Source organism: Saccostrea cucullata, unplaced genomic scaffold (genome assembly GCF_032062105.1).
Source record: "Saccostrea cucullata isolate Sc308-1 unplaced genomic scaffold, CSIRO_AGI_Scuc_v1 ctg22205, whole genome shotgun sequence".
Classification (NCBI taxonomy): domain Eukaryota; kingdom Metazoa; phylum Mollusca; class Bivalvia; order Ostreida; family Ostreidae; genus Saccostrea; species Saccostrea cuccullata.
In genome coordinates, this window is record NW_026927211.1 from 13,276 (window position 1) to 30,158 (window position 16,883).

At 41.5% G+C, this 16,883-nt stretch overlaps 3 protein-coding genes across 3 annotated transcripts; 1 reads left to right on the top strand and 2 right to left on the bottom strand.

Moving 5' to 3' along the window:
• Positions 1–789: 789 nt before the first annotated feature.
• On the bottom strand, positions 790–1,887 carry LOC134273735 (uncharacterized). The gene has a single exon (XM_062755944.1). It carries the CDS (start codon positions 1,885–1,887, stop codon positions 790–792), a length of 1,098 nt encoding a protein of 365 aa, XP_062611928.1.
• A 3,846-nt stretch (positions 1,888–5,733) lies between these two features.
• On the bottom strand, positions 5,734–7,005 carry LOC134273736 (uncharacterized). Its single transcript, XM_062755945.1, has one exon. The coding sequence runs from the start codon at positions 7,003–7,005 to the stop codon at positions 5,734–5,736; it is 1,272 nt and encodes a 423-aa protein (XP_062611929.1).
• Positions 7,006–11,400: 4,395 nt separating this feature from the next.
• LOC134273732 (uncharacterized metal-dependent hydrolase BU355-like) lies at positions 11,401–12,291 on the top strand. The gene has a single exon (XM_062755942.1). It carries the CDS (start codon positions 11,401–11,403, stop codon positions 12,025–12,027), a length of 627 nt encoding a protein of 208 aa, XP_062611926.1. The 3' UTR covers positions 12,028–12,291.
• Positions 12,292–16,883: the final 4,592 nt, after the last annotated feature.

The window sequence follows — 16,883 nt, forward strand, 5'->3', positions numbered from 1 at the left end:
AACAAACATTCAAAACTTTGTTCAGTTCTTTTTGTATGGGAAACAATCTCCTCATGTACAAATAGTCTGTTTCACAAGCACAGTCCATGATATCGTATCCTTTTAGGACCACTTCTTTCAAATAGTCTTTTATACAATCTCCAGCTTTTTCCATCCATTTTCCATGAATCCAAGTCTTCTCGGGTCCCTGTGTTCGGTGAGCCAAGACATAATTGACTTTCCATTTGAATTCTCCATATTTAGGTGATCTGGGTCCTAATAAGACCATGTGTTTGCTTCTTTTGCGGTCCGGTAACTTGAATCTCTTATACAGGTAGATTTCATTGAGACCTGTTTGTCCTGGATTTTGATCAAAGAAATCTTGAATACATGTCTCTTTGTTTTTCATCCATTCTCCTTTGTGAGTAGTCCCTTCAGGTTCTACTATTTTCCAACGATACTCTGAGCTTAAAAATTCCATGATGTGTGCTCTGTCCCTCACTCAGATCAGAAATGATCTGTTGGTTTGATGTCTCATTTTTATATAGAGGGGTGTATCTATTTTTAGATTCCGGGATTAACTGGGTGAATTCGTCTTCTTGACCGTAGGGGTTTGATGCATCATGGTAGGACTAGGCATGATGTAACCCACCGAAGAACTCACACAGACCATCCAATATTCTCGATTAGAATCGTGTAAAGCTAACATGACCACACTGGTGATGATGAGGGAAATACAGATGAATAATTGTGCAAAATACACAATTTCTTCTCGAGGAATATTCTCTCCACAAAATTTCCAATGAGGTGTTACTGGATGAGATCCGTTTGGGGAATCCATGAATCGAAACTAGGGGGATATCCTTTCCACCGGACTTTGACTTCTTGAATGATTTTTTTCCCGACTCGTCGCTTTTTATACCCCAAGATTTCCTCCACTTCGTACACGTCGTCTTTTTTAATGATCTGTTGTAATTCTTTCTCGTAAAAAGTCCCTTCTAATTCCTCCTGGTTGTAATCTTGTACTCGATACACGTAAGGATACCGACCGGGGACTCGTTGAGCAATGGTAAATATTTCCGTGGTCCAGTTCGGTAAATATCCTTTTTCAAAAGTGCGTTTGGCTTTACTGATGCGCACTTTATCTCCTGTTTTAAACTTGGGGGGTTTTGGTTTAGATGATGATTCTTCCCCGTATAAAGTTTTCCAGACTTTTAACACATTCGAGGGCTTCACTTGAGCTGGAGCTCTTTGGATACTGCGATGATACGTATGATTGTAAGCATACACTAAATCCGGTAAGACCTCTAAATACCGTCTGGTTTTATTCCGAGTGAAATACCGCCACATGCGTGCTTTGAGGGTTCTCTGAAATCGTTCCACGATACTGGCTTTGGTGTCCGTATTGCGAGTGGTAAAGAAATGAATGGATTTAAAAGCCTGTAAGAATTCTCGATTGGTAAATTCTTTGCCTTGATCCGATTGAATGCGGACGGGACGTCGACCGTCTTGTCGGAAAATCTCTTGTAATCCTCGAATCATTTCTTTTCCCGTTTTCTGTTTTAAAGGCACCACCCAAGCATATTTAGATAAGACGTCAATGGCACACAATAAAAACGTATAGCCGTCATTATGTTTCTTTAAACTGGACACATCGGCTAAATCTAATTGCCATTGTTCGTCTATATCCGTCACTCTGGTCTGTTGTCTCCGGAATTTTCGATGAATGGGTTTATGTAAGGTATAGGTATCTTGCTCTTTTAACCATTCTCGTATGGTGTTTAAGGAAATCTTATGTCCCAGACTTTTGACCTGACGATACAAAGTCTGTATGCCTCCATACCCTCTCTTGGGATCGTAATAAATCTCTTTTAAAATGTCTCCCACTTCCTTCTTCTTCTTCTTCATTTCTTAGGCAATGATAGCCAATTTTCCTCGATTTGTTCTAATTTCTTCTTCTTGGCTTCTTCTTGGGCTTTTAATTGCTTTTGGGCTCGATAGGGACTATATTTAGGTGTGAATTTTTTTAACACCCTTGATCTTGCCTCTACAGGTCGACTAATAGGAGTCAAAAAAGAAGAAGAAGCATCATGAAATCCGCTCTCTTCTTCTTCGTCCTCGTCACTCAAAGCCCCTTTAGGTGTACTGATTTTTGGTGGTTTCTGCATGGCTTTTATAAGGTTTTGATTTTGCAAGTAAACCATGGGAGTACGGGTCTCTTTTAAAGCTTGAGCAAATTCATCTAATCCTTTAGGCACCGGATGATTTTTGAGAGGTTTAGATCTCATGCTATCAGCCATTAAATCCACAATGTTAGAATCGGGTACTTTTTGATCTCGATAGCTGATTTCTCCGTCTTTGTCCTAAGTCAATACTTTACTTTTCTTTAAATGATTTAATAATAATTAAGCTTTTCTTTGCATGGGTTTATTCACACTTTGAATGATTTGTTGATCGATCTCGGGCTCTGGAACTGGTGCTGCTGGTGGAACTGCTACTGCGGGAGCTGGGGCTGCTGCTGCTGCTGCTGCTGGAGCTGGAGCTGCTACTGCTGCTGGAGCTACGGGGGCAGGGGATTTTTTCCCTGGCTCTCTCGCTTGTTGTAAATAATTCCTATACCGATGAAGTTCTTGACCGTATAAAGCCACTTTTTCTTCTGGGGTTAAATCTTCACGTCTGGTAATCTGGTCCAATTCTTGACCTATACTCAGAGTAGATTGAAATTCCGGAGGTTTGGGGAGTTTTCCTTTGAGTTCATTCAACAGAACTTCAGGCACTAACACCATTTTACGACTCATTTCCTCTTGTTCCTCTTCTTTTTAATGGCTTTATAGATAGAATGTCCGGTATCCAACAGTAAAGGTGCTGCTGAGATTAAAAGGGGTAAAAGACTTCCTCCTTTTTGTTGTACTAATAAAGTTCTTCTTTTCTGGACAGATTGAGGTTGGACCAGTCTCCTTAAGATGTGTTTCTTTGGAGCTAGTTTTCGTTTCTGAGCCGAATTGAGAGGTAACACCCCTTTTAATAGGTTGTAGACGATCTCACAAATTTTCAGAATACAATCTCCAGAACAATGTTTTAAAATCCCGGTTTTTAAGGACGAGGAATAGTGAGGGTCCGATAACACTCTTAAAAGAGGGGCATGCGCTCTTAATCGCGTACAACATCCCTTTTTCTTCTTGGCCATCTTTGAAAACAATGAAGAGAAGTCTCTCATGTCACTCCCTTTTATAGTGTCTCTCTCTCTCTCTCTTAAGGAGGGGCATACCCTCCGTGTTTGTCGCTCTCGTGTTTATCTCTCGTTTTCTCCCTGACATAAATTTTTCCACAATATCGGCATTTATATCTCAGACCTTTAGGAAGTTGAGGGGTGGAGGGTGTCAAGGGTTGAAAACGTGTGATTTTAGGGGAATGAACGGGGACTTTAATTCCAGGGGAGGAGGAGGAGGAGGTAATGCCCACATTCACTCGAGGAAACACTTCTAAATCGCTGGCTCTTTGACTGCCTATGGGTCCCATAGCACGATCCATTCTCAGTTCTGCTTGTTTCTTGAGTAACTCTCCTATGGTCTGTTGTCTTTGTTCCTTAAAATACTGATTGATTTCGTTTTTTAGACTTTCGGGCATGGCTTTACGTTGAGCTAGAGTTTGAGGAGTGGTGGATTTTCGCCTTTTTGCCGCTGCTGTTTTCTTGGGTGGGGCTTTTTTCTTGGGTGGGGCTTTTTTCTTCTTAGGAGGGGCTTTTCTCTTCTTGGGAGGGGCTTTTCTTCTTCTTTTTTCTGCTCTTTTGAGCTGCTCCTCCGACACGGACCATCCAATCTGGAAACACTCTTTGTTTCTTATTATCGACTCTTACCACTACACTCTTTAAACGACGAACCCGTCGTTTTTTAGGACTATTCCATTTGAATAAATGACGAATGATGACTCCACCTAGAAATCCAGCTCCTCCGCGTTTTAAAATAGCCGTTTTCCTGTCTTCATCACTAGCCGATTGATCGGCAATGATCTTTAAATATTGACGATGATGATCGATAAACTTTTGAGTCAGTTTATTGATAGGTAAGACCCCTTTCATTAAATTGCGAGCTCCCATGGCAAACCAATTCAATAAGGCTTTACGCCCTAATTCGATTAAATGGGCTCGCTTGGCGGGATCTCGTTCCCGCTGTAAACGTCGTAAGGTTCTCACTAATTTACTCTTGGCTGATGGAGCCATGATGAGAGTGAAATGAACAATGACTCAGAAGAGTGTGAAACACTTTTATTTATACTCTTGAGGCATGTGTACAGTCAACATTTCAAACATTCGACTTCTCAATCGGTATTCGTCTGGGGTCTGGGAACTCAAATCAACGAGAAGATATCCGTGAGGTACCTGGGTGGCTTCTTGATAAGCAGACATCAAATGAGGCAAAGCTAGCTGACGACTCAATACACTGATCTGAGATTTGTCTCTGGGATTTTTGAATAAGACTAAATAATGAGCATTCAAACTAATGGTGCGATGAGAGGCAGCTCGATCAAATAAATTCTGAGTGATGTAAATCACACTGGTATTCCGATGATGCGCTTTGCGGGTAAACCAATCCACAATCGATTCGATGGCTTTTCCTCCCATCATGTCGTCAAAAATGAGTAAATGGGGCACACTCAAATTGGCTACTAATTTCTCGTCGTCTTCTGGAATATTTCGGATGAAAGATACTTTATCTTTTAAAGAAGTGTAAGCGGGTTGCCATTCCCGATAACACCAGACGATTTTTTCGGGCCTGGGGGTGATCCAGTCTATATTGTTCACTAATGACTTGACGAATTCTGTTTTGCCCGATTTCGAGGGTCCTGCAACCACCATGGTAAATTCGTGTTTCAATTGAAAAGAGGGGAGGGGTGTCTCCTCGGAATACATGTTGATCAATGAAAGAAAAGTTGGATTCAGGGTCCTATTTATAGTTAACACAGAAATATGCGTTTGGACTGTTGAATCTCGGCTCGACAGATGGGGCAAAACTGAAAGGAAGGAGCACACAAAGCACAGCAACACACGTGTCCGCAAGGTAGAAAAACGATTTGTAATTCCTCGTCTAAACAAATGTGACATTTTCCTCGAACGTCTGGTTCTGGGTTCAGTAGAGGTTTAATCTCAGGTAAAGGTTTATATCCCTGCTGATCTAAACCCGCAATGAACACATTCATCACCACCCTCGTCCTTTATACAGATTGATGTAAGGACAATTGGGGTTCCAATAAGCATGTTCTACACAAGGATCGTCCTCGGGATCCCAATTACTAAAAGTAAATCCACAATGAAAACAGGTAGCGTTATCTTTCACTCCCCTGTAGTAAAGCCCGGCTCGAGCTAGGTCTGGTATTTTTCCTAAGAGAGGTTCTGGCCATCCCTGCTCAAAAGTAGCTTCTCTCTTTGAGAGGCGAGCATACTGGGGATAACGCATGGGTTGATCTGGCAATTTTTCATTTGAACTTTTGATTTGTATTGCCCCCTTTTTATAGAGAAAAAGAAAAAAAAACACATAAAAAACAATTCAATTTTTTTTTATTAAAAAAGTCAAACATATCAACATATCAATAACCATAAGGTAAAGTGTTATAATTCTCTACAATTTGTCTCTTATCATACACAATTCTATACTTTTTCTCAAAAGGTTTGGTCACGAGTTTATGATCACGGGTCCTCTGGATTTTTTTGGGATAAGGGACTGTGACTTCCTCTATTTCTCCTTTGAGCATTTGATCTTAAGTGTTTAGGGACACGATCTGGGAGGTTCGATGGTTGAGAGTGATTCCTTTGACTTTATGAACCTCGGTTCCTTTGGCCGTCCGGTAACCATAATTTTTAGGACCTGCCGACATGAATTTGGTAATGTGATCCCCGTCTAATTCGTCGGTCCATTCTCCTAAACTATTGCCCAAGGCAGGATTAAAAGCTCCTTCCATATGTTGGTAAATGATACTGTCCGTATCGAAATAAAGGCCCCGTTCTCCTAAAGGTTGTAAAGTCTCGTAGAGGTGTAAGCGGGCATGCGCGGTGGTAAAACAAGCCAGGACCACGTTTCCAAAGGGACATTCTTCGACGAATTCCTGTTTGTCTTGATAATTCACTAACATCTTGTCTTCATTGGAATCCTCTTTATTGTCTAAGAGTTGCATGCCCTTGATGTCGAGAGTCGAATCTTGTAAGAGTTGCTGTAATTCCTCTTCTTCGTCCAAGTATCTGGTTTTGGGTAATAACAAGCGTTGAGCAAATTTTCCCCACAGACAATTTAAAAAGAGTTTAGCAATGGTTCTTCTCACTGGATTCTTCTCGATACTGAGAATGTCCATCATGAATCCTTCTTTGTATAACACTAGTCGAATGTAATCTTGTTCTTGTTCTGAGGTCTTACAGTCGGGGGGAAATCCGGAAGCTTCCTGTTTGATCTTGAGGAAGGTATTGATGTAGTCTTTAAATAACTCTTGACTGCTTTGTTTAAAATGGCACATTTCGTAAATTCGCTCTAAGGTATACCCCATGTCCAGGGCTTTATGTAATTCGGTCGTCACCCAAGTACCTGTGAGACTACGTTCCATGTCGGTGTGACGACATCGACCTTGAGAAGTAGAGTCCTGTATTTCGGCACACGTGCGACATAAGGGAAATAATAACTTGCCTCCCGTCCGATAAGGTAATACGGGGTGATAGAGGCCTCGGGGAGGTAAGACCCGACAGTGAATGAGACCGAAATAACTTCTCACGTCCTGGAACTCGTCTGTGATGATCTCGGGATGCCCTAGGGGAAATGGTCTGTGTTTCAACACGTAAGGGTATAGGGAACAGACGTCCACGTATCTCATGTCCCCTTCCTCACAATATAATTTAGTGGCATTGGTCCGCCCTCCGTACAGGGCTTCTCGAGGGTTCAAAGGATCGGGAATGTCCAGATCTCGTACAAAATGTTGTAAACTCTCATCTTTTTGCACTTGCTGATCGAAATCGTGCTCCCAGATACTACAGACGGTGCACCCCATGTCCTCCAAATCCGCAGTCCTTCTGAGGGTTTCCTCGTGTAATTCCTGCTAAGTAAATTGGGTCCGGTGAGGATGAGTTTCGGTCTGTAGACTGGGATAGCAAGTGGGGCATCCGTGCCAATAGCACCCGTAAAATTCGTAGACGGTGCGAGTCGCTTCCTGGTATCCGTCGACGGTATAATTTCCGATCTGGACTTCGCCTCCGTTTCTGGCATGTTGTATGTGACATCCACTCTGTTGACTCATCCAGGTGAGCCACCGACAGGCTTTGATCGAATATTGTCGTGCCGGTTCATACCCGAGGTTCGGAATGATGGCAATGGTGTCTTTAGGCATGAAATTTCGACGGTAGGCTAAACTAGCAGCACTGGGAAAAGTGATGGATTCCTGGAAAGGATCCACGTTGACCAAACTCTTGAGGGTGCTTCTAAATTGTGCACAGCATCGTCGTAAAATGTCGACGTCTGAGATACAATACCCTACAAACTCTTTCTGGAAATCAAATACTTTTCCCCTCTGTTGTTCGTACCATTCAAAAAAAGCCTGTCGTCCACTGATAGACATTTCGTCCGGATTGTAGAAAGCTGCCGGTGGATAAGGTCCCACGTAATTCTGGTTTTGTTCCGTATTAAAAAAGTGGGGGAAATATCCTTTCTTCAATTCGTCGAATCCGAAAGCCGAGGGCATCTTGGCCAAAGCAAACGGTAAGAAATTATACGAGTCGATGAATTTCAGTCCGCATATTTCCATGTACAAGATCTTACTGCCGTTCATGATGACGTTAGGTTTCAGGCAAGAGGAATGCACCAGGTGATTCAAAATGAATTGTCCGTCGTAGCCTTTGAAGTTATGGGCGATGATGATGGCCTCGTCGTGTACTAAAGTGGAATTCTTAGTACCTGTAGTGGGTTGTAATAACCAGTCCATGAACTTCTTTAAGGTGTCTGGTCCTTGAAATAGGTGCTGACGGGGTCCCATGTGTTGACAATGAGGACAGGGTTGGTCTATGGGTAAGTGACTGCAATGTTGACAGACGCGGTGTGCCACACACAGATTAGGGATGTGAATGCCGGTTTCCTGAGTGCATTCGAAATCGAAATAGATGTAAAACTGTAAGGTCCCTTTCCCCTTCTTCTTCTTCTGGGGCTTCTGTTGTACGTAGCACTGATGATCGGCATCGACGATTTTCTTACAGATCTTACATTGTTTCTGTTCTCCGCACTTGTGATGAGGGAATAATTTCTTAGGTATCCAGGACTGACACTTCTCGCATAGCCCCATTAAATTGCAGACAGTAGTGGTGGTTTTCTTACTATGGGGTCTTAAATGATTTTCGTAGCAGGTCCTGTTCTTAAACATTCCCTGGCATTCCCGGCATCGAATCTTGATCCCTTCATCGGGACATTTAGGGTGGCCTGAACAATTTTTACAGCGATGAGGGCACTTGGACCGATGTTCTTTGACATGACTGTACCCCACGTCGCAATGATCACAGTAATATTGGTTCCCCGTTACTCCCGGCATGGATATGATGGCATCGTAATGATGGTCGTCTAACAATATGTTCAAACAAGTTCCATCTCCCCAACCTTTGAAGATGCACTCTAAGGTGGGTTTAGTCGAAGTAGACTTGAACTGAAATATTTTCAGTCGATACTGAGGAGCTAATACCTGTTGTAGCTTCGTCCACTCTGCAGATCCACAAGCTTGATTGATATCACACTCGGCCTGTTCCATGAGGGCTATGGCTTGGTTCTTCTGGTCTAAGGATTCCTTATCTCCCTTCCGCATACGTCGCCATTGTTTTTCCCATTCGGGGTCTGGATGTTCGGGTTTTTGACTGTGTAATCGGGTGACGACGATGGCTCTAGCCAAACAAAATTTATCCCAGGGATTGACGATCCGAACGATGGCTCTTTTATTGTTCTTGAAATTCTCCTTATTCACTTGTAGATGTTTGGTATTCTGGCCACCACTTCCCTCGGAATACTTGACCCGAAACAAATCAAATTCCATGCCCCCGTCGCCCAGTTTGAACTCCTTTCTGGATTGTTGCACGGCTTCAATCTTGTCTAAAATGACGTCCTCGTTAAAATATTTACATTGAGTAAACTCGTACCAAATCTCTGATTCCAGAGATTTGTGGCGTATGTTCAGGCGGAGGTAATCGTTAGGATTACACTGCATTTTCGATTTGAAAGTTTGTAACATGTTTGTGAATAATCGCCGAACAAATCCTCTGTTTTCTTCCTCTGGAAACTCCTTAAAAATCACAGTGTAAAAATCCTCTTGAGCTTTAAATTTTCTAGAGTGCTCCTTTCATTCAGTGTGACTCGATAATACTGGGATATGGCCTTGGGTTTGGGTGGTGAATGAATAGGTGATTTTGATCCCTCATGTGCCCTAGTCCTTTGCTGTTGCTGTCTTTGTTTTTCTAGTTGTTCTCTTCTCTGTAATAGTCTGGCATTTCTTTTCCGACGCTTTAATTCTCGCTCTTTATTTTCATCAAGAATTTGATCTAATTCTCTCTCTCGTAATTGTCGTTGTTCTAATTGAGCTCTTCTCTGTAATATTTTAGCATTTTTTTCCCGGAGCTCTAATTCCCTGGCTCTCTGTGGAGTTATAATTCTGTCTAATTCTCTCTCCCGTAGTTGTCGTTGTCGTTCTTGTAGAGCTCTTCTCTGTAATAGTTTGGCATTTTTTTCCCGGAGCTTTAACTCTTGCTCTCTTTTCTCATAAAGAAATCGATCTAATTCTCTTTCTCTTTTTTTCTATTTTAATAATCGTTGAGCATGTAACTGTTTTTCTCTAGTAGAATCCATACCCCCGGAGGGAGCTGGCTCTGACTGTAGAATGAGCCGAAAGTCAGAGAAAAGCCGTATTTATACAGTGGATGACGTCACAATGCATAGGTAAGTCCAACCTATTTTTTGCACACGACCCTATTTTTTTTTTGCACACGGCCCTTACAGATGATGCAACAGGTATAAAAAAGATGATGCAACAGGTATAAAAAAGATGATGCAACAGATAGGTATATAAAGCGGAGCTGGACATTGACGTTCACACTTCGTTAGTACTTGGAAATAGACACAGGTAAAATATGGCAGAAGAAAATACAAAGGAGACCGTACCAGAAACACAGGATCTTTTAGATGTAGATGAAAGAAGTTTGATGTGCCTTCTCCTAAATAAAAAGAGAGAAGCACTGAGAAAGATTTGTGATCTAGGAATGGAGATAGACCAGTTAGAGAAAGAAGTGGTGGAAATGATTCGCCATGTAAATAGGGAGATGGACCAGTTAGAGAAACAGATTAGAGATCTAGGAAGGGAAGCAGACCTAGAAGAAATGATCAGTATCATACAGAGATTAAAAGAAGTGCTGGAAGAGATTCGTGATCTAGGAAGGGAAGCAGACCAGGAGAAAAAATAAAGAAGAATCCAGCCACAAGAGGAAAATTCTGTATATATTTTAATTCTGAATAAAAATCTGTGTTCTTGTTTATATTGTGTGTTATTGTTTTTTTTTCCGTTTTCGGAAAATGACTGTGAATGAGTGACGTCATTATCACATTCTTGAGTCGATGCCAAAATCGTAGTAGCAGCGTATAGTATAATGTAAACACAGTGTGAAATACCCTGTATTTACGGGCTATGTAATGAATTGAAACCCACCTTAGCCCCCTAGGGTTAGGGTTAGGGCTGTACTGAGTTGACCTCCCTATCCCCCAGACCCCTAATCTGCACTCCCTTGAACCCCCCATCCCCCACAGGGGCTGCACTCAGTTGAACCCCCTATCCCCCCCAGCCCCAAAAGTGCACTCAGTTGAACCCCCAACCAGACCCCTTATACTACTTCTGTTCTATGCCAAATTTAGAATGTTAGCTCGATATTATAGGTGGGATGATGATAATAGTCTATTGGCTCTGAGTGTCTCCGTAGAGGGACCAGCACCCTACCTGCTCTCCTCACGGGGCAGCATATGACTTTTCAGGAGATAGCATCTCGATTCGAGCAACGGTTCGGAAAGAATGCATCGCAGGCCGCGTCGCAAGTGGAGTTTAACTCCATGAATCAAGGGACTGAGGAGAGTCTAGAGCAGTGGGGTGACCGGGTCATGGAAAACGCGCAACGTGCTGCTCCCAGGACAAGTGCTCCAGGAGCAAGCAGTTTGTTTGCAGATGGGCTGTCTGGATGTGCGCGCATCCTTCGACATCTTTAATTTAGATGAGGCTGCAGGCGAGTAAAGACTTACCAGTTAAGCCCGCCCTTATCCCAAGGGAAGACTGGGAGTCCGAGTGTGAGGTCCGCCCAGCTCCCGGGACTGGGTACCAGAACCAGTGACCGTGAAGGTCATTGACGCTCACTGGCATCCAACACGGATGTCAGTGAGGATGGCCTTGACGGCTCTCACAGAGGGGATTGCGCACCTGCCAGTCGCCTGTGATGTCCCTGTACAGGTTGTCGGTGGGTGTGCCGTCTATGTGGATGGCTCGACTCCACCCACGGACACTACCCCAGAGCCCGGGTGGGTGACGGCCGTTGGTTTTCATCCTACCCAGGTTGCAGGGGTAACAGCTGGTAATATTGAGTCGCTGGTGGCCCGGTGTGTGGAGAACGGTTGGGTAATCGGGGAAGTGGGCCTCGATTACGTTAAGGGGTCTAACTGGGGTCACCAGAGGTGGGTGTTGGGTGAATTTTGCCGGCTGGCAACTCCCCTCACCCCCTTGGTACTCCATCTTAGGGGGGCGTCTTCTGACCCAATGGGCCAGGAGCCGCTTCTAGATTGCCAGCAACTGCTGGATCAGGCACGCACTCCCTTGTGGGTTCCATTGTACCTCCAGCCATTCACTGGGGGAGCTTCAAAGGTGGATGAATGGTTGGACACAGGGCGGGTTGTGTTTTATGGGGTCAGTGGATTGATCCAGTACTTCACCTGGGGGCAAATCCAGGGAGTAAGGCGGATTCCCACTGACCGTCTGCTCATTGAGACAGACAGTTCCCACCTCGGAGTTGGCTAGGGTGAAATGACCCCTGGTCAAATCGGGGTGGTCTACCGAAGGGTGGCGGAGGTCCGCCAGGTGGAATTTGGTGTGTTGGCCGAAAAGGTTATGAGGAATTTCAGCATCTTGTTCGGTCAACAGCTACGTCATTCTCCGCTTCCTTGAGTGAGCGGGGTCTTTTGTTATAAGAGTAAATTATGCTTTTTGGAGTCCAGGGAGGACCCGTGCGATGACAGGGCGCCGGAACCAGGAAGTCCGGAAGAGCAGAGCGCCGGGAGCAGGAAGTCCGGAAGAGCCTGCGCTGCTGTTGATCTGACCGTTGGGAAGCTTCAAAGGTGGATCTATTTTGATTGTGATTTGGACAGTTTAACGTTTAAAAGACTTGTAGATAATCCTGTATAATATCCTGTTATTACCTTGTATTGTACATCTTATGGCGTAATGCTCATTATATATTGTTTATAATTGTTCTTTAATGATATCTTGTAAATGGCCTGCACCTTATCGGAATTGGGACATTCCTCCACAAAATGGGGGGGGGGGGATGTAGTGTATTTGGGGGGGGGGGGGTTGTTTATTTTTATATTTGAGATAGGGCTCAAGTAATTATTCCCTCTCTTCCGGAAAAGTTCCACGAGGTCCAGGCCACCATTTGACACTCTTGAATATTTGTAAGTTAAATCAAAGGTTGTTTTTGTCAATACACATATTAATTTACCTAAAGTGATTTGTCTCATTACTTCTATTTTTCTGGGAATCACTTTACGTGCAACAATTATGCACAAGTTTTGCGACCTACTTTAACTTGCGAATATATGAAAATTCGCCTTGAACCATGCATTTTGTTTTGTATTAAATAGATAATTTGAAATTAATCGTCGTAAATTGATTCCAAACTGACGATTAGCTTAAAAAAAAGATGCCTTCTTCCTTTGAATATAATTGAATAGATTGGAATTTTGCCTTACACTAGTATACATATATTTCATGTAAACTGCACATTTATAGATGTACTTATAATGTTTGGTAAATATTATATGAAGATATTCAAAGTGTGGAACGTCAACAAAACTTCTGGCAGCCTTCTTGGTGCTCAGAAGCGGAAGACCTTAAAATGAAAAGGTATGTGTATGCATTGTGCAATTATATAACAAAATATTTTTAATTATTTAATTTTTGATTAAGTACATATATGACTGAATAATGAATTCGATATGAATTATAATATATATAGTGATGGGGTAATCTGTTCATATTGATCATCGTAATATATCTATCAATAGATAACTTGCTTGGACACATTGGTTCTAAGAAAAGAAGACTATTCGTGTGTGGAAGTTGTTGGAAATTACATGGATAACAAGGTTACACTGGCTGTCAGCGATTTTGGTGTCAGTGCAACAGAGTTTAGTAAGGATATTGGAAAACCGAAATCCCACTTCTGTCGATGTGTGAAATGTAAGCTTGAAGATGGGAACAAAGTCAGTAAAGAGTTCTTTGTAGCAACCGATAATTAAATAACGCCGCTTAATGATACAAATATCATAAAGCGTTGCAGCTGCAATGGTTACTGTCATAATTATTGCATTAACAGTTGACCATTTCAACCACTAATTCTTAAAAAAAAATTAGATATCATTAAGCGGATGAGTATGTCAACTTTTAATACAATGATGTATAAGCGTAACATTACAACGCTTAATGATATTTCTATCGTTAAGCGGCGTAACATCATAAGCTGTTGCTACAGTGCCTGGAAAACACATTCAAAAGAAGCCATAATGAGGAAAGGGGGAAAAATCAGTAAAAAATGCTTGGAAGACAATACATACGAAATAAGCCAAAATGAAGAAGGGAAAAAAGTCAGTGAAGAGTGCTTGGAAGACACATTCGAAAGAAGCCAAAATGAGAGTGCCCTAAAAAGATATGAAGCAGTGAAGGATAAATGGAATTCTCGATGGCGTAACCAAAGAATCTGAAATAGATAACTTGCTTGGACACATCGTGGATCTAAGAAAAGAACACTATTCGTGTGTGGAAGTTGTTGGAAATTACATGGATAACAAGGTTACACTGGCTGTCAGCGATTTTGGTGTCAGTGCAATGTTCAGAGTTAAGTAAGGATATTGGAGAACCGAAATCCCACTTCTGACACCATGTTATGTTACCAAAAGAGACACTGACTTTCAACAATCTCTATTGATAATAAGCACTTCTATATAAGACCATTATAATTCCAAGCTCATCATATAGAATTACAACACGCAAGTATTGTGTGACAGCGGGCTGTTCAGCAACCAATGCTGATAATATTTCACTCCACGAATTTCCGAAACGTGAACTTAGACGGAAATGGATTAAGTTTGTTAAAACAAAGCGTCAAGACTTCACGCAGCCCACGAGGTTTTCAGTTCTGTGTGAACGTGATTTTGCATCAAATTGTTACCCAGAGGAATACAGAATCAAACAGTCCCTAGATATTGAGATTAAGAATAAACGTCTGCTACCTGATGCCGTGCCTACCGTTCATTTACATAGTAGTAGTACATCGACGACCTCAGATGCCCCATGGATGTCACACACGTGTCCAACACAGGTGAACCGGTGGCTGAATCAACACCACTGAGAGGGGCATTTAGGAAAAGGGAATGTTTACGGGTAATTCATAGGATAACATTTTAATTTCATTTTGGATAAAAAATGATGTTTATCTAAGAATTGTTAATTTAGTGATGTATGCAAACAAAAGACATAGGACTTGGCATACATTATTATTATAAATTGCTGTTTTTATTATAGTTACTGGACAAACTTGAAAAAACAGAAAGAGACACAAGTAAAAAAGGCCGAGGACTGAAGAATAAATCAAACAAGGTTTTTATCAATTTTTTTTATCACGAAAAATTAAAGTTTACTCAGGTGACGTAATAAAAAATAATGTCTTGACAGGCAACAAGCTCCGTAGGAGTGCAGTGTACTAGGCGAAAACCCCATCAAAGGTCCAAGAAAATACAAACAAAAATTAAACATTGTGAGAAGGGTGAGTACATTCATGATTTGTTGTGCATAGATACCAGTAAGACTGCAATTACAAGTATTTCTCTTATACCTTGAACAGCTGTGCAGTGTGACTTTCCAAGCTATAAACCGAAGGTTTGCAGCATTGCACTTCAGTGTAATAGATTATCTTGAGGAATTGAGAGGTGAATAAAGATTTTTGAAATGTAATTAAGTTTTCATTATTAAATTACATATGAAAAATCATTAAGTAACTAAATACTAATTCATCACTTTGTTATTTTTAGATAATTTTAAACCACGCTGAGTGATAAGTATGAGCACGGAAGAGCAAGATAAAGATGATCTTTCTGTTCCATCCAGTGAGGATGAAACCAAAGACAATGACACAGACTACTTTCCTGAGTCAGCTGAAGAATTTCTTTCCTCTGAAATGTCTTCAGATGATGGGTCCGACCTGTTTTCCCAAATAAAGTACAGTTTAGGAAAAAACAAATAAATATGACTTAATACAAAAACAAACTTCTTTGTAGTAATGATAATCAAAACAAAAAAACTGACAGAAAATACATTGTGTCTGAGTCGCAGTTGATGAAGTTGTTTTCAATCTGTCCAACTTGTACTTCTGCCACTCTTTGCCAAGTGAGACCCGTTTCAGGCATGATGACCAAGATTGACCAGTGTTGTGGTATATGTGGATTTCAGAGAACCTGGAACATTGATTGGATCTTTACCATCGGGAAATTTCTCCATGTCAGCAGCCATTTTTATAATTATAATGCTAAATACAAATGTTTTAACGATGAATGTATTTTCATATCTCTTATGGTAGGCCTTATACCAAGCAAAGCTCATCGTTTCTTGGAGCATATGAATGTAGCTGCCATAGCATTAAGTACCTTCCACCAACACCAGAAATACTATCTGCATCCAGCTGTTTCAACAATAAGGAAGGATTTATAGAATAATTATTTTAATCAGAAGACCCAACAAGGAGATCCCTTAATTATAGGTGGAGATGGTAGAGCTGACACTCCTGAACATTCGGCTAAATATGGCAGCTATGCTATGCTAGACATGGATCTAATGCTTGTCATAGATATTCAACTTGCTCAGGTTGGATTTTTTGTCCCCCGCTTGAAAAGTGGGGGATATTAATTTGGGTTTGTCCGTCCGTCTGTCCGTCTTTCTGTCTGTCTGTAACGCTTTCGTTTCCACACGATATCTCGAGAACCCTTTGAGCTTTTGCAATGAAATTTAGCATAGCAACTCCCTATGGACTAAAGAAGACCCCTATTGATTTTGAGGTCAAAAGGTCAAAGGTCAAGGTCATAAATAAGCAAATTCTGTCTGTTAAAACACTTTCGTTTCCACACGATATCTCGAGAACCATTTGAGCTATTGCAATGAAATTTTATATAACAACTCCCTGTGGCCTAATGAAGACCCCTATTGATTTTGAGGTCAAAAGGTCAAAGTTCAAGGTCGTAAATTTATACATTCTGTCTGTATGTAATACTATCATTTCCAGGCGATATTTCAAGAAGATTTTGAGCTTATGCAATGTAATTTTATACCAAAACTCCCTAGGACGTCTCTCGCCCCTCTCAAAGTTCCCCGCCCCGTTTGTTTTATTAGTATTTATAGTATTACATGGCGCTATTTTTAGCGCAGGGGCATGAGGAGAGTTATTGCGTATAAAACAGGTTCTCGGCGGACTTTATGTTCTTATTACATCTATTAGAACTGTTTAATAAAGGCTAAATAAATCAAACACCATGGATTGTGTAAAATTTTGAGAAACATGAATATATACGTGTATGTGACTTCAGTTCTGCATATACTTCTGTCTGTAT